Here is a 17,164-nt window from a genome sequence, read left to right on the forward strand (position 1 = left end):
AGGCCTAAAGGCTATGGTCCCCAATCACTCAAAGAAAGGCTAGGGGAAAAACAGCCTCGACGTTTTTCAAGAATTTATAACAATTAGGCGTTAGTTTGGCTTCTTTTACAAATTTTCTCTCTCCTTTGTGTTTTTTCAAAGTCTTCCTAATATAATTGTGTTTCCACATGTCTATGCCTTGAGCTCTGCAGCCTATAATATATTTTTATTTATATATAGTGTATGAGACCAATGGGGCACTATAAACAGCAGATCCAAGAGACTTATTTGGAAGTTTGAGCAGACACATAAAGAGGAAAAGAAACCTCACCAATGTCTAAGCCAAGGTAAGAAATTCAAAATCTTTCTTTTTGTATCTCAACCTTATTAGATCTTCCGGCTGAGTTCCAATGTTAATTTTCTTGTAACATCATTTCAAGTGCTTGATCAGTTAACTTGGATTTTGGACATCATATTCCTTTTCACTCTCACAATCACAAACACCTTCAAATTCCATGCCTTAATCAAAATGCATGCTCTTAATATAAACAAATATATACAATTATGATTTTATAGGTTGGAGGGCAAGGTGGTCCTTATCACAGGTGCAGCCGGTGGGATTGGTGAGGAGGCAGTGAGACTATTTGCAGAAAATGGAGCCTTTGTTGTTGCTGCTGACATTCAAGATGAATTGGGTCCTCACGTTGTCGCCTCAATAGGCTCCGAAAGAGTTAGCTATTGCCACTGTGATGTAAGAGATGAAAACCAAGTTGAGAAAACAGTGAACTACACGTTGGACAAATATGGCAGCCTAGACATTTTGTTCAGCAATGCAGGTGTCTTGGGTCCAATGACTGGCATATTAGACCTTGACTTTCAAGGCTTTGACAACACCATGGCCACGAACGTTCGCGGCGTTGCTGCAACAATCAAACACGCGGCACGTGCCATGGTGGCTCGAAAGGTACATGGTTCAATCATATGCACAACAAGTGTGGCAGCTTCTATTGGAGGTATATCTCCACATGCTTACACAACTTCAAAACATGCTCTGTTGGGTTTGGTGAGAGGAGCTTGCAGTGAGCTTGGGGCTTATGGGATCAGAGTGAATAGCATTTCCCCATTTGGAGTTGCAACCCCTCTTTCATGCAAAGCTTCCAATTTGCAGCCAAGTGAGGTGGAGGCTAATTGCTCTGCCATAGCCAACTTGAAGGGCATTGTGTTGAAGGCTAGGCATGTGGCGGAGGCTGCTCTGTTTCTTGCTGGTGATGAATCTGCTTATGTTAGTGGACACAACTTGGTTGTCGATGGAGGCTTCACGGTGGTTGGTCATACTTATTCGGCCAACTAGAATTGTGGTTTGTTGTCGCTCAAGGAGCAAACTTATTTAACGTATGGTTGGCATTTTGATTATTATTTTTTGTTGTCGCTTCTTTTCTACATTAAACAGAGTTTTCTGTTCTAAAGTCAAACTTTGTTAGCAGTAATTCCCATGTGCACTTTCCTTGTAATCTGCAATGTGATCTTTTTTTTTTGTAGCTTCCACTTCATAAATCCATCGATCATGTCTTTTGTCTCCCCCTTGTTCATACACTCTTAAGTTTTCTAATTAATTAAAGAAAGTGAAAACAGTACAGTTGAAAAGAAATGAAGCTATAGTTATAGTAAGGTACATTGAACAATTGAAAACCGATGTTTGTATTGTATATTTCTGACAAAAACCATTATAATTATTTGGACATCATTTTATGAACCCCATTTGACTTGAGGGGTCTATCTATTCTGTACACTACACAAGATTTAGCACTTTAAATGTATCAATAGATGCTAATGTGGGCAATTAGTGCTGAAACTAGCCATTCGTATGTGGCTGTTATTTTGGATATAGATGGTATAGGGAGAACCCGAACCTTAGCATTTAGAGTAGGGGATGTTTGGAACCAGCTGTGTAATGTACCAATTATTAGGTGTCTGTTTGCTTTATTCATCACCCAAAAAGGGAAATAGAAAATTAGGGAAAACTACATTTTGAGTATGTGATCCTTGCCAAAACCGCAGAGCAGCAGCACAGATGGAGCCGCTTGACAACTTGTGCATCCATCCATCCATCCACACACCCAGAGAGGAGACACAACAAACAAGTATAGTCTGGTCAAGTTAGATGCGGCATATGATACAATGCATAACATAATACAGCAAAATATAACACTTATCTGAGTCACTTTGACCAAATGCTTCATCATTCATCATTCATCATTCATCATTCATGTCATGTGGTCCCAAGGAAATGTAGCTACTACTACTATAAACTACAATGCAAAAGGCAAGAAGAGTAGAGAAATTTAGCTCTCTGAGCAGCAACTGTACCATTTCTGCCAATCTCTCTGAGCAGTGACTGTAAGCCCTCTGAGGGGTTCTTCTTTGGGCCTCGTGGTGGCTCCTAGTCCTTGCCTCTTCTCTTTGGTTTGGTTTGTTCTACTTTTTTATTTGGTGGCTGGTTAGGCTCTTTGGGCCTTTTTTGGCTGTTGTCAAACGATGGTTATGCCCTCTGTTTCTGTGCTATTTCTTAGGCCTTGTTAGTTTCTTAGGCATTCTTCTAACTTTATTTGATTTACTATTTAAGTGTCATGAGTCATGACAACAAAATGCATACACAAGCACGAGTTTTAATTTACACACCGGGTAGAATGTTAAATGATGTTAATCAATTGAGCTACAAGACCATTGCAGCATTAATACTGTTATAATAGGATTAAATGAATCGAGAAATTTTTTAATAAGGGATAAGATGGGCACAAAAGAATTAAACTTGATTTAGTTTTCAAACATCACTGTCAAAATGGAAAGTGTTACGTGTACATTCATTCACCCACTCGTTGCCTTGCCCCCAGTAAAATGATGAGAATGTAGTTTTGACCTAAATAGTTTGTATTTGGGTTAATGACCTAAATGGTCCTCCAACTATCGCTCAATTATCACTTTGGTCCACTAACTAAAATTTTCAATTCAAACGTCCTTAAACTTTTTATATTGTACCAAAATCGTCCTTCCGTGACAGATTCCGTCACTTTCGATCACACGATGGCCACGTGACTGAGTTTTGAAGGGTATATGTGACTTTTTGGAGCTGCTTTTTCACCCATTTCACTATGTCTTCGTCTTGGGTAAACATCACCGGCCTATTCCCTGTCAAGAGCTCAAGCAAAACGATCCCATAACTGTAAACATCTGATTCTTTTGTGACTTCTCCTGTTAGAACTGCTTTAGAACTGCTTCTGGAGACACATAGCCTAATGTCCCAACTGTGGTTGAGCTTGAGGCCTCAGCTGGGGTTGCCAATGTGAGTTTATCTAGCCCGAAATCGGACAGATGGGCTTTGAAATCGGCAGCGAAGAGCATGCTTTGGGGCTTCACATCGTCGTGAACCACTGCGGAACTGTGTAAGAAGGCCAAGCCACGAGCAATTCCAAGTGCAATAAGGTGGCGCATTGGCCAATTGAGGACGTGGCCATCTTGGTGTGATGCTTCTTGCAAAAGGGTAGCGAGATTTCCTTTGGGCATGTAGTCATAGACAAGAAGCCTCATGTCTGGTGGGCTGGCGTAATAGCCTCGAAGAACTGTTAAGTTCCGGTGCTTCACTCTGCCTAGTGCTTCAGCTTCTTTTATGAACAAGTTTTCATTGAGTGCTCCATCTGGAAAGCGGTGGACCGATAACACCATACCATCAGCATAACAAGCCTTGAAGACCAACCCATATCTTGTTCTGCTGAGCACATTTTCTTCGTCGAATTGTCTGGTAGCTTCAATTGTCTCTGCCAGTGTGATTTTGTTGTTGAACATAACAAGCTTTGGCCCTTCACTATCAGAGCTTCCACTGTCCCCACTGGCCCCTGAGCTTGCCCTTGCTGGACTCCTGTTCTTCTCTCCAGATGCCTTTTGTTTGAGCTTTTTACGCCACCTGAAGAGGCTGAAGATGTAGAAGCAGCAACACACAGAGCAAAACCCTCTCTCCAACTAGTGGCCAAGTCGTTTTAGAAGAGGATACTCACCTAAAAATACGGTTTTGTCCCTCAATTTAACGAAATAATACACAAATTTTGACGAAAGGACGATTTTGGTACAATATAAAAAATTTAAGGACGTTTGAATTGAAAATTTTAGTTGATGAACCAAAATGATAATTGAGCAATAGTTAGGGGACCATTTAAGTCATTAACCTTTTATATTTTACAAATTTATAAATAAACCCAATCCTAGACATGTATTTATAAAAAAACTCAAGCACTATTTAAACATAGAAACACACCCAAAATTAACCCCAAAGTCAACTTTTTGGGTGTATTTATTAATGAATTTTGAGTGTGTGTAATGATGGGTTTTGGGTGTGTTTATATGTTTAAATAATGCTTGAGTTTTTTTATAATTTCAATCCCCATTTTGAGTGTTTTAGTGAAACTCCCTTTATATTTTGTATCTTTAGGTTAGTTTTGTCACCGACCAATCTCCCAAAGCGTCCAACGTGTCCAAAAATCCACCTCTACCTTCTCCGTCTACTCATTTCAAATCATCATTCAGAAAGTACTTCCAGACCTGACAGTCAAAACTACTAGTCGTCTCCATCAAACGATCAACTGAAACAAGTTCCAGATACACAATGGTGGTCTGTCTCATTGGGCTTTCATATCTCAAATTGGAAATTCTGGGTTTTCATTTCTGGAGGCTCAGATTTCAATAAACTTCTTCCACTTCAACAACAGCCATGGCACTGGAGGTTTATTGGTATGACTTCGTGTGCTTTGGCATTGTTGGTGTTTCCTTCTTTGGTGCTTTATGGGTCATTTGGAGGAGGGAAGGCGCTTCTGCAAGATTCGAAGATACAACCTTGTATGAGAGCCTTCTGGTCACTAGACCCGACAGTGAGGTGTTTGTGAGTGCACTGCCGAGGGGTCATGTTAGCACTTCTCAGCTATGGACTAGTTGCTGGAAAGGGCTCCACCCAGGTTGGCTCTTGGCCATTCGATTTCTCTCCTTTCTGGCCCTTGCTGGGTTCTTGACTTGGGATATTGCCGATTGGGATGCTTCCATTTTTATTTACTACACCGAGTAAGATTTGATTTTCTGACTTGCTCATTAATTTCAAGTCTATAGCTTGATGTATGATTTGATAGCTTGATCTCTCAGTATATGTCTAATTCATCACAACTATAGAGTATTGGACCCTCTGGCTTCTGTGGGAATTTGACTTAACAATTCATTTTATCAGCATGGTCTGTAATCAATAAGATACCCTGTAAATAAGTTCCTAATTCTGCTGATCATAATCATGGTTTTGTTTCATTACTTTGTGCCTGCCCCCATTAGGAAACTAAATTGATGGTCAGTCCGTTTTATTTTACAAGTAAAACAGTAATACTGGTTAGGGTTTTAACTGAAAGGGTGAGACCAATGACCAATTTGGTAAAGTATGTGAGAGGATGATACATCAAGCTCACCCAACGTTCTGCACATTATGTGCATGAGGGCAACCCTGTATTGAAACAAGATTGAAGCACCACTTATATACTAAAGCATCCCTTGGAAAGATTAACATGTGGATAAGCGGCAGTAATTGCTGACATGATGAATAAAACATGGGCCTAAAATTTGGTTTTATAGTACGCTTTCAGAGTTCCTTGGCAATTGTTTCAGCTTGAGTTTTCTGATTCAACCTAAACCTTCAAACCATGCATGTCCATTCTCAATACAAGTTCTTCTCCTTAGATTGCAATCCTCTGGATCTATGCCACTTATTAAACATGATATTTAACCTTATATGTGTTAATGTTCTGTTAATGATCTCCTTCATTATTTATTTGATGTTGTTGATCTGCAGGTGGACTTTTACGTTGGTTATGGTCTATTTTGCGGTATGTCAGTCTATACAACATCACATTGTCTTCCTTTTTCTTTTGGTAACAAAACACGCATTTTATTGGCTCATTTTGGTGTTCATCCGTATCATGAATACCCTACATGCTCTGGTGTGGAGACTTTCACATAGAGAAACAAAAATGAACCGTGCATAAAGTCAATTTGGGTTTGGTTTGTAGAATTAATAAATTAGCAAGACCATATCTGTTTCAAATCTGATCCTGCTTTGCCTTTACACATTGCTAATTTCTCTGTATAGCTGGGAACTATAGTGTCTGCGTATGGTTGGTGGTTGTCCACAAACAAACCCCACTCTGAAAATGGGACAAGGGCTGAATCTGTGATAAGGGATGTGGAAGATGATAATGGAATCGTTAATACTTATAGGCAAAAAGGAATTAACGGTACCATCAAATTGCAAAGCCACTATGCTCAAGAGGAGATTCAACATAGAGCAGGATTTTGGGGATATCTTATGCTGATTGCATTCCAGGTTAGTTAACCAAGATCCAGATTTTGTACTTTGTAACCTATTCCCATTGGTATATGTGTGTGTGTGTGTGATTTTGTACTTTGTAGCCTATTCCCATTGGTATGTGTGGTGCGCGCGTGTGTGTGTTCACAAACTGTTGTCAAATTGAGGTTACTAGATATTTACGATGCCTCAGAATGATTTCAAATCACAATTGTGCCTAATGTTGGGAATTAGCTTGATTTTTGAAAATTTTCATGAATGCCGTTTGTTGGAGGTATGCAATATGCCAAGAAGCTGATATTTCTTGGTAACAGACTTGTGCAGGAGCTGTTGTCCTCACAGACGTTGTCTTTTGGTGTGTCATCGTCCCATTTTTATCAAACGCTCACCTGGGCCTAAATACGGTGCGTGTCTAGCTATTTCTTGTAATGTGTCCAATTCTTGTACATCCCCTAATTTGTTGCTTAATTATGTTTTCATTCACCATCTATGAAATATAAAGTTGCTATCTTATGGATTGACCGATGACTAACTTGTATATGTACTTGGCAGTTGATGTGCTGCATGCATACTTTGAATGCGGCTTTTCTTCTTCTGGATACCTCTCTTAACAGCCTTGTGAGTATTTCAATATGTCAGCCAGGCTCTCGTACAACTGGTTTTACCATGTCTATCTCATTATCAGTTTACTGATGTCCCTTCCATCTTCTTTTTTTTCAGCCATTTCCTTGGTTCCGGCTTTCGTACTTTGTCCTTTGGAGCTGCATCTATGTCATCTTCCAATGGGTCATTCATGCACTTGGTTTCCCATGGTACGCTTAATTAATTAAAATCTTCTCTCTTTCACACTTTTAGTTGGCGTGGAACAAACAATGAGTCTCATAGACCTGTGATTAAAGAGCTAGTAACATTGTCTTGAGTATTTTCAGGTGGCCATATCCTTTCCTCGAGCTTAATACACCATGGGCCCCATTATGGTATACTAGTTATATATATCTCCTCTGTTTTGACTTCTCTTCAAGATGAAGTTATAAGCATAAAATTCTAATGGATGTTTTCTTTGATTTGACAGGTATTTTTGTATGGCTGTGGTTCACATCCCTTGTTATGGGATTTTTGCTCTAATTATAAAAGCAAAGTATTCACTTCTCCCCAAATGGTTCCCCCACGCTTTTGTGAGGCCAATCTAGCTCACTTGTTATTCTTGGTTATTTGAAGAATTACATACAATTGGGACTGGTTTTGATTTTGATTGTTTTCTAGTGTATATAGAGAGGGCAATGCTTTTCTCCGTCCCTCTCGGGATACTTGTGATTCACATATTTTACAATGTCTTATTAAAATAGTTGGATTGAACCAATCATAGCTTCTTCTTCTTCTTCCCTTTTTTTATTTATTTATTTATTTATTTCTCCTGTCGCAATGAAGCTATATGATCCCATACTTCTTTATTTAACTTATTTGAACTTTTTTGGAATTTGCAACAATCATGTTCTGATCCTCTTTGTTTTCTTGTGCTGCTCAAAAGAAATTTGGAATCTCACCACAGCAGTGAGATTCCAAATACATAGGTTAGGTCTTTCAATAAGAAAGTTTGTAGACCAAGCATGTTTTATCTTCACATAGTTTTCAACGAATGATTAGACTAGTATATGATTCCTGTTTTATTCTCCACCCTTGAATGCGATCACCGCTGCTCCAATTTGACCAAATATCAAATACACACACGAACTACGTGGGGTTTTTTTTAACAAAAAGACACGACTGAAACCCATGTAGTTAAAAATTTCTCCTTAACAATCACAGCCAGACATTCAACAATGAACATTTGCTTGGCTACGTCCTCAAAAAAACATTTCCAAATCAGTGTGACATTAACTCATTATTTCTTATAAATAGGATTTCATTACTCGAATTTCTTTTGCTTTTGCGGATGATTATTTGGTGTTTGGTCGAGAAATTTGGGGATTAAGGTTGGGTTACATGGAAAATTTTGGAAAGGAACCCGGAGCACTGTGGAGGTCTTGGTGGGGCCTAGGTTTTTTTAAAAAAAAAATTATAAATTTTATAAAGCTTTTTTCTTTTTTTTTCCTTTTGATTTTATCTATTTAACTTTTATTTTATTCAAGAATACAAATATATCCCTAAAATTAAAGGAGAATTGGATGAGGCACATTACTCTTATAAATTTAAAAAGTAAAATTTATATACACATGTCAAATTATGATGAGCAATTAAATAAGAATGACTATTTTCAAGAGAAAGAGCTAATTATTATTGGAAAATACTTCCTTCGTCTATGAACTCATGCATTAATGTCAATGGCAGTATGACATATATAGAAGTTTTTCTTTTTGTGCTTTTGATGAATTATTAGGTTTTCTAGGTATTTGAGTATGTAATTGAAAATGACCACACAATGTGGAGGATCTTTTTGTAGTTTGTCCTTAAAAACACCAAATGACAAGAAGCCAGTTAGAGCATCCACAGTGGGGAGTGTATTTTCGGGAGTGTAAAGCTACTTTTACATCCCTTTATAGCTCCGGGGGGTGTAAATACGTTTTTTGCTTCAATGAGAAACGATGTAAATCTAAATATGTATAATTTATTTGTTTGTCTTAATTTGTTTTTGTGTTAAATTTGTATTTTGTGTTCACTTTATAATTTTATTTTTTTTGGGTATTAGGTTAATTTTATTTTTTCAAACAAATAGACCTAAAAATATTTAATTTCGGAGAAGATATGATTTCATACTATAGCCAAGATCCCACCTTTTTATGCTGACTTTTTTTCATTTTCCCTCTTCTTTTCTCAGCTAAGTCCCACTTACAAGAGATGTAAAAAAAGATGTACAATTGAATCTAAATTTACATATCATGGTGGTGATATAATTATACATTCATTTACACCCTCCATTATGAGTGATTCTGATCACAACGGCTGTATATTTAAGATACACCCCATTATATACCTCCTCACTGTGGATGCTATTACAAACTAAGAACAAAATTTCAAGGCATATGGTCCGTGAGTAATGAGCCGTGAACAACTTGGTGGGCCTTCCCACCCCGACGCTTACCATTGGCCTCTCAATAGCTAGATAGTCGGTCATTTCGATTTCAACTACCTACCCAGTAGGCCATTATTGCTTGGCATTTTTCATCCAGTCATCTTCCCTCTTTTTCTTGCAGAATTCCCACTTGAGAGTTGAGAGTTGAGATTCAGCTTTTTCTGGGTTTGTTCAGAAAGAAATGAGCAGTGAAGAAGGAGAAGGCCCTGGCTACTGGCTTCAATGGCAAGTGCTGGTTTGTGCTCTGATTGTTACCGTTCCAGCAGTGATAGCTCTGAAATTTGTGAAGAAAGCAAAGCAGCAACCTTTGAATTCTGTGGACTTGTGGAGCACATGCTGGAGATCCCTCGATCCTCTTTGGCTTCTCTTTTACAGAGCTTTGGTCTTCCTTTGTATGGCCAAAATGCTCTATGACATGGTCTCCCAATATGGACTTTTTACCCTCGTTTTCTACACCCAGTAAGAGCTTTGATTCATTCACATCACACACAGTTGTTGAAATTATTAGACTTTTTATTTAACAACATCAAGAGCTGTGTAATATTTGTGGCAAAATTGGGCTGTAGGTGGACTTTTGCGTTGGTTATGCTATATTTTGCGGTATGACATAGAAAGAGTTGATCAACTCAAACTAGTTTGGCCATTTCAATAATATCAAATTAAGCATCTCTTGCTTTACATTTGCTTATGCTTTTTGTTTGTGTGTATAGCTGGGAACAATTATATCTGCACATGGATGTTGGGTTGGAAGGTCTACTTACAGAGAAGAACAATCGAAGGGTAGAGTCAAATCGAAAAGCCACCAAGCTCGAAATGAGATAAGCCAAAGAGCAGGATTCTTTGGAAATCTAATGCAGATTATGTATCAGGTTTGTCCATCTTTTTGAGTGCTGAATGCCTTGATCCTTGATTCTAGTGTAGATTTAATCTTTGAAGCAAGCTTTGTTATAGTTTACAAGGGCTATAGTATTATTGTATTAGTAGGTCATCTGAAACCAACATGAATCATATATGGCTGTCTAGTTGGAGGGCTTGAAGCTAATATGAGTAAGATATGTTTGGGAAATCAGATATGTGCAGGTGCTGTGATGCTAACAGACATTGTATTTTGGTGTCTCATACTACCATTTCTAACAAGCATAGAATTCGAACTGACCCTGGTGAGTTGCTCGTCTTCTCCTCTCTTCTAACACAGGAAGATTAACTCCTCTTAACATATGAATATGATACATGATGTCAATGGCAGTTGATAGGTGCCATACATGCTGTGAATGCTGTTTTTCTAATCGGGGATACCGCTCTCAATAGGCTTGTAAGTCTTTGAAAAAACTGCCATTTTGTTTTGAATGTTGTTTTTCACAGCACAAAACTAATGATGCTACTTTGCACGTTGTTTTCAGCCATTTCCTAAGTCGGGTTTTGCATATTTTGCGCTCTTCGGCTTCCTCTATATTCTTTTCCAATGGCTCCTTCACGCCTTTGGTGTTAAATGGTAAACTTTTTTTTTATTGTTTTCAGAAAGAAATTTTACATAAATTGTTTTGGCTTCAGTTAAGATCCCTTGTTCCGCAGGTGGCCATATCCTTTCCTTGAGCTTAATACACCTTGGGCACCTTTATGGTATGTCGCCTAAGCCATATCCTTCAATTATTTTTGGGAGTTTCACTAAAACACCCAAAATGGGGACTGAAATTATAAAAAAACCCAACACCCATCATTACACACACTCAAAACCCATTTATAAACACACCCAAAAAATATACAATTGTTGATTTTGGGGTTGATTTTGGATGTGTTTCTATGTTTAAACAGTGCTTGGGTTTTTTTATAAATACATGTCTAGGATTGAGTTTATTTATAAATTTGTATTATTTTTATCTTTGTTAAATAAAAAAAGAATCTTATCCAAATTTTTATGTGTATTCCTACTATACAACAGGTATTTTGGATTGGCAGTATGGCACATTCCCTGTTTTTGGATATACTCCCTAATCGTCAAGGCCAAAATTTCAATCCTCCCAAGCTTGTTTCCTCGTGCATTGGTAAGGTTATAATTTGCCAATCATCCTTTGATTATTTGATGATAAGCAGACACTTGTTCTAAATCTTCTGGGGATTAATCGCCCATATTTTGTATACTGCTAAGCTATACCTATACACATTGTTAAGCAGCTTGCCATTTTTTCTTTGTAATTGTCACTCGGGCTAGACATCTACCATTACAAGTTACTGGTTTGAATAAAATTGGCCATGGAGTTGGTGATTCTAACGGGTCCAAAGGCTGTTCAACCCACCAGACAGGCAGCTAGATATGACATTCACAATAACAGAAAATATTCACAATCCTTCCCCATCCTCAAATCCAATTCAACGTGTGAATTTTAAAAAGTTTCGTAGATAATAAGGGAAAATGAACCACAGAAGGCACATACAACACAGAGTGCATCAAAAAAGCTCAGGCCAATGACGCAGACAGGCACATATGGTGGTATGGTGGGAGACTGGTAAAATAGAACACAAACTTCCATTTAAATGGTAAAAAAGTTTCAATTAACTTTGGCAACAATAATTAAGGAAGCATACTCTTTGTGGACATGATCATGAAACAAATAACTTTTTTACCTAGAGATTTCAAAACCAACATTGGCTTTTGAAAGGCAATGGAACTTGGGGGGCATTACATATTAAAGTTTTGAGGATGCAGAAACCCAATGCTACCTTGCAAAATAGGAAAAACCCGATAAAAAATGCAGAACCAGAAACTACTTCAACAAGCATGACTTGACTTATGCTTCCTTTAAGATATAGCTAGGCAGACAAAAGGTCATCTGACCAAACATACTTAACAATTTACTGTGATTTTGCAGGACGGCATGGAAACATTATAGACATCAGAACAGAAATAAGGAGTTCAACAAGGGCTAAATGAGCAATGAGACTAAGCAAAACAGGCATCATTCCCGCTATAGTATTTGGAAATGATTACAAATTGTATTGATACACAGGATTAGATAACACTAATTCCAACAGAAATTGCTTTTCTAATTGCAATTGTGACCGAAACGGGGCACATTAATGGCAGTTTATATCCTGTGCATCAATGCAACCGCATCAGCAGCAAATAAGTTTACCAGCAGAAGCAACTAAAAACTCAATTTGATGGTCAAAATAACAAACATCGAACTGAACCGAACAAAAGACAATATTCTAGGAAACAAATTTCAATACAAAATGAATTAATCACAGGCGTACAACTAATATAAAATATGTTCAAGTTCTAAGCTGTATGACCAGAGAACAGACTGAAATTTCACCCAATAATTGGAGAACCACTTCGAAAGGCACAGGGGAATGGAGAACCCACATCAAATTGGGAATGTCGAGAGTTGATGGAAATCAACACATGTGAAGTTTGTTAAGCAAAAAATTCCATCCGGAAATTGTGTCAATAGAAAAAATCAGAAACCAAATTCCACCTACTGGATAAGAACGATTGAGTTCATCCATACAACAAAAAGCACATCAAATCACAGGAAAAATAAATATAACAAAATTATAAATAATAATAGCTAACCATTGAACTCCAAAATTGAAATTAAAATTCTAAGTACCATATCAAAATACATAAACCATAAACCATAAGAACACGGTTCCAAATCCTAAAGCAGAATTATTTAAAATTAACCAATTGTTCAGCACCCTAACATAGAGATATTAAAAACGAACCCAAAACGGTGCGTTTGACTCAGTCGCCGCCAGCCTTCTGATAGACATAGGTGAGGCCGCACTTACCACAGTAGTGCCTGTCGAAATGGTTGGCCATGAAAGTTCCGGCGCCGCACTCAGCATTGGGGCACTCCTTCCTGAGCCTCTGGACCTTTCCAGAATCGTCGACCTTGTAGAACTGCAGGACGGCGAGCTTGACCTTCTTCTTCTTGTGCTTGATCTTCTTGGGCTTGGTGTAGGTCTTCTTCTTACGCTTCTTGGCTCCACCACGGAGACGAAGCACCAGGTGCAGAGTCGATTCCTTCTGGATATTGTAGTCAGCTAGGGTTCGGCCATCCTCGAGCTGCTTCCCTGCGAAGATGAGACGTTGCTGGTCTGGGGGGATGCCCTCCTTGTCTTGGATCTTGGCTTTCACATTGTCAATGGTGTCGGAAGACTCAACCTCTAGGGTTATAGTCTTCCCCGTTAGGGTTTTGACGAAGATCTGCATCTTTTCTCCGCAGACAGAGAGAGGGAGATTCGGCTAGGGTTTCAACTCTCAGCTCTCTCAAATGTGCGCTTAAGAGATGGGAGGGGATTAGGGTTTTGAGGACCCTGGGGTCTGGACAGGAAATGACTTTTATGTCCCTGACGGAGGAGGTTTTTAGTGACGTGGCGTGTTTTCAATGGGCTGATGCTTCACAAAATCGGCTTGGCCCATCACTGTCCAATCAAACGACGTGCCGTTGATGCTATACGACAATCGTTGCAGCATCTGTCTCTAGGTGGAAGAGGCAGTTTCAATCACTCGACTAGGGTGTCCCCAAACTGCCGGGCTGGAAGCGGAGAGGAGTGAAAAAGAGAGCAAACAATGGAGATTCGATGCAAATTTTGGCTTCCTAAAAAGAAGAGATTTTGTGCAAATATCCCCCTCAACGAATCTTTGTAAGCTCAGCATCTTTCTCTGTACTCTGTTTCTTTTGGTTTAGTTTGCTTTCTGATTTTTCAAAGTTTGTTCAAACAAAAACACCAAATTATGGTAGATTCTGTGGCAACCACACACCCAGGTCCGATAGCCAGTGGATTCCATGTCCAATAGACCCTTCTCAGTAAGCTCCTTCTTTCTCTTCTTTTCTGTCTGATTGGAAGTTAGAATCTTTCACTAAGCATGGTCTCTGCATTCAATTGTTTAACCTTTTTTTTTCTTTCCATTGTTTATGTGATTCAATAGCTCTGTACTTAAAGAGAATCTTGAAGGACATGTTAGAAGATGCCCATTACTCAAACAAGTGCAGTCTTTGACTCTCCAACCCTTTTACCAAAAGGGTATCAATGCTGGCAAAGAAGAGGACCAGGAAGAATTAGAAACATTCAGACCCAAAGGAGCCGATGATTTGGAATCTTCTAATGACCCCGAGTCGGGGTCTTTGGATAACATTCTTTCAGAAATGAAGAGGAATGCTGTTTATAGTATGACTGTACTTGATTTCTATAAATTAATTGAGAAAATTGAGCATGTTCATGAATCTATATGCAAGGATATTCAGGACTCATATAAGGTACCAGAAGCTTGTGGAATATGGATTAAACGAGAGGTTGACAGGTATATATGAGCTGGAATGTTCATTTCATTCTTGATGTGGGGTTGTTTGATTATGTAAGATAAAGTCGTTGTTTGCAGAAAATTGCCAGTTCAAGAGAAACATGTTATGCAGCAGGTGTCCATTCTTGGGAACTTGGAAGATCTTGGTGTATTGATGAGTTCTCTAGGAAAGGAGAGGGCGGATTATGATGATGACACTGGTATCCCTGCGGTGGTTGAGTTTGGAGCCGGCAGGGGATACTTGACACAGATGCTGGCAGATTGTTATGGGATAAAAAAGGTCTTTCTGGTTGAAAGAAAATCATACAAGTTAAAGGTTAGTTTGGTTCAATGCATCTTTTCCTAAGGCTAGATTGCTTGACTTTTATACAATCAAATTTGAAGATGTTCATTTCCTTGGACCTAGATTGGCTAATAGTTCACTCATTCTGTATGTCATGTGATGCTATTTCTAGGCTGATCGATCCTTGCGGCAGAAAGAGAGCTTGATATTGCAACGTTTGAGAATTGACAGTAAGGTTTCTTTTTCTTTTCCATTTTTGCTGGTAAGAAAAGAGTTTGTGTAGTTTCATTATCTCTACTACCTTGTAAAGAAAGTGCATGAGTTTCCTCCTGTAACTTTTAGCCAACTCTTTGTCTCTTCGTCCAAGCAAATAGGCAGATATCAGTTGTGCACACTATTCTTTTAATTTCATAAAATTACATGCACATAGGGTTATGGCTAATTATATGGGAAGATGCTGCCAAAACCGTTTGTCGGTCTCAAACACTATATTTGTGTCCATGGACAGAAATTATAGCTTTTTTATATAGTAAAAAGAAAAAAAAAATATCATACATAAGATGGCGGATACCTTGTGATATTACAATGTTTGATTTGCAGTTGAGGATTTAAACTTGAATGCTGTTGAGTCATTGCAGGAAGATCCTTACCTTGCTATTGGTAAACATCTTTGTGGGCCTGCAACAGGTGATCATATGTTTTCGTAAACATACCCTAAAATAATCATTACACATACAGAGAACAAATAACTGTTGCTTGTGGGAATTTCTGTTTCACTGAATCACATAACTTAATTATAACTTATATATTTCGTACATTGTATAAATTTTGTTCTTTATGCAGATCTGACTTTGAGATGTTGCCTTGGTGAACACCGTAATCAAAGTAATGCTGAATTGCAGAGTGTTAACCCAAACCTGAGAGGTCTAGCTATAGCAACATGTTGCCATCATCTCTGCCAGTGGAAGCAATACATAAGTAATCAATTTATCTCACCATACAGTTTATGAATTAGTAGTTGAAGTCATTTAAGTTATGTGCATTTATCTTTTCATAGATGAATGGGTGAAAAAAATTTGGCTTCCTTGCAGATAAAAAATATCTATTAGAGTTGGGAATCACAAAAGAGGAATTTCATGCAATTACTTGGTTTACTAGTTGGGCTGTAGATGCTGATCATGGTGCCGATCTCCCAGATGTTACTGATTGCAAATTGCATCTTGAATCTGTGTAAGTAATCATGTTGAACTTTTGTTTATCTGAATGCCTACGTCTAACATTTCTATCTTTTCAATCTACAGTTAATAGCCAAACCACTAGATGGCTTTCCCTCTTCTTCTTTTTTTCTTTTTCTTTTTCTTTTTGATGATGGTTGCTTACCATGTTGTTGTGACAGTGAAAAGAAGCAATGCGGTGAGGATTATGGAGTTGAAGACATTGTGAGAAATATGAAGGCAGTTGAAAGGGCTGTGTTAGGGTTTATGTGCAAGAAGATTATAGATATGGGTAGGTTGATGTGGATGAAGGAACATGGCTTAGACGCACAGTTTGTCAAATACGTCCCATCCAGCGTTTCTCCTGAAAACCATCTATTGATTGGTAGATGCCCCCGTCAATTGTGAGATGCCATCTCCTTTTTTTACTTTAATTCAGATTGTTTCTAATGTACAATTTTGTGAAAGCGTCTTCTTGAACTAGTACATTGACAAATTCTTCTCTCTTTTGCTTTTGGAGGAGTATTAACCTTTGACACCTCTCGCATGCAAAACCCACCCCCCCAAACAAATTTTTTTTTTGGGAAATTCACTATTATATTTAATATAGAGGCCCAAAATATAAAAATACTCTATATAAAATGGACTTTATAAACACACTCAAAGTCCATTTACAACGTAACAAAAAAACTTTTAACTTCTTTGAAATTACAAAACTGCCATCAATTTCTTAAAACAAGTCTAATCTAAAATCTCATAAAAATACTCAAAACACTCAATAGGACATCGAAGTAATTTAATAATTAATATTAAATTCGATAAGGTCAGTTGTCATTTTTTGAATTTTTTTTAGGTTTGTTTATAAAACTTCAATTGTATATGATTTATTTATAAGATTAGTGTTAAGAATAAGTATATCACTAAA

At 38.0% G+C, this 17,164-nt stretch overlaps 6 protein-coding genes across 6 annotated transcripts; 4 read left to right on the forward strand and 2 right to left on the reverse strand.

Moving 5' to 3' along the window:
- Window positions 1-179: 179 nt before the first annotated feature.
- LOC103327278 (short-chain dehydrogenase reductase 3b-like) lies at window positions 180-1,517 on the forward strand. The gene is made up of 2 exons (XM_008229583.3): window positions 180-326; window positions 556-1,517. Exons 1-2 carry the CDS (start codon window positions 313-315, stop codon window positions 1,328-1,330), a joined length of 789 nt encoding a protein of 262 aa, XP_008227805.2. The 5' UTR covers window positions 180-312; the 3' UTR covers window positions 1,331-1,517.
- A 1,395-nt stretch (window positions 1,518-2,912) lies between these two features.
- On the reverse strand, window positions 2,913-3,964 carry LOC103327316 (putative LRR receptor-like serine/threonine-protein kinase At4g36180). Its single transcript, XM_008229627.2, is given in 2 exon segments — window positions 2,913-3,241; window positions 3,244-3,964. Coding segments are annotated over 2 exon segments (774 nt in total). The 5' UTR covers window positions 3,820-3,964; the 3' UTR covers window positions 2,913-3,043.
- A 510-nt stretch (window positions 3,965-4,474) lies between these two features.
- LOC148918015 (uncharacterized) lies at window positions 4,475-7,724 on the forward strand. Its single transcript, XM_089050298.1, has 8 exons — window positions 4,475-5,082; window positions 5,852-5,885; window positions 6,149-6,382; window positions 6,679-6,768; window positions 6,917-6,982; window positions 7,085-7,176; window positions 7,294-7,341; window positions 7,437-7,724. Exons 1-8 carry the CDS (start codon window positions 4,739-4,741, stop codon window positions 7,552-7,554), a joined length of 1,026 nt encoding a protein of 341 aa, XP_088906424.1. The 5' UTR covers window positions 4,475-4,738; the 3' UTR covers window positions 7,555-7,724.
- Window positions 7,725-9,492: 1,768 nt separating this feature from the next.
- On the forward strand, window positions 9,493-13,118 carry LOC103327276 (uncharacterized). Its single transcript, XM_008229581.3, has 9 exons — window positions 9,493-9,893; window positions 10,001-10,034; window positions 10,145-10,303; window positions 10,505-10,594; window positions 10,681-10,746; window positions 10,835-10,926; window positions 11,007-11,054; window positions 11,374-11,476; window positions 12,302-13,118. The coding sequence occupies exons 1-9, from the start codon at window positions 9,616-9,618 to the stop codon at window positions 12,320-12,322; spliced, it is 891 nt and encodes a 296-aa protein (XP_008227803.3). The 5' UTR covers window positions 9,493-9,615; the 3' UTR covers window positions 12,323-13,118.
- On the reverse strand, window positions 12,988-13,733 carry LOC103327275 (ubiquitin-ribosomal protein eS31 fusion protein). Its single transcript, XM_008229580.3, has one exon. The coding sequence runs from the start codon at window positions 13,648-13,650 to the stop codon at window positions 13,180-13,182; it is 471 nt and encodes a 156-aa protein (XP_008227802.1). The 5' UTR covers window positions 13,651-13,733; the 3' UTR covers window positions 12,988-13,179.
- Window positions 13,734-13,858: 125 nt separating this feature from the next.
- LOC103327274 (methyltransferase) lies at window positions 13,859-16,743 on the forward strand. Its single transcript, XM_008229579.3, has 9 exons — window positions 13,859-14,084; window positions 14,183-14,248; window positions 14,371-14,742; window positions 14,821-15,058; window positions 15,198-15,255; window positions 15,626-15,712; window positions 15,869-16,003; window positions 16,117-16,255; window positions 16,422-16,743. Exons 1-9 carry the CDS (start codon window positions 14,011-14,013, stop codon window positions 16,645-16,647), a joined length of 1,395 nt encoding a protein of 464 aa, XP_008227801.2. The 5' UTR covers window positions 13,859-14,010; the 3' UTR covers window positions 16,648-16,743.
- The last annotated feature ends 421 nt before the right edge of the window (window positions 16,744-17,164 follow it).

Source organism: Prunus mume, linkage group LG4 (assembly GCF_029339155.1).
Source record: "Prunus mume cultivar Tortuosa linkage group LG4, ASM2933915v1, whole genome shotgun sequence".
NCBI classification, from domain to species: domain Eukaryota; kingdom Viridiplantae; phylum Streptophyta; class Magnoliopsida; order Rosales; family Rosaceae; genus Prunus; species Prunus mume.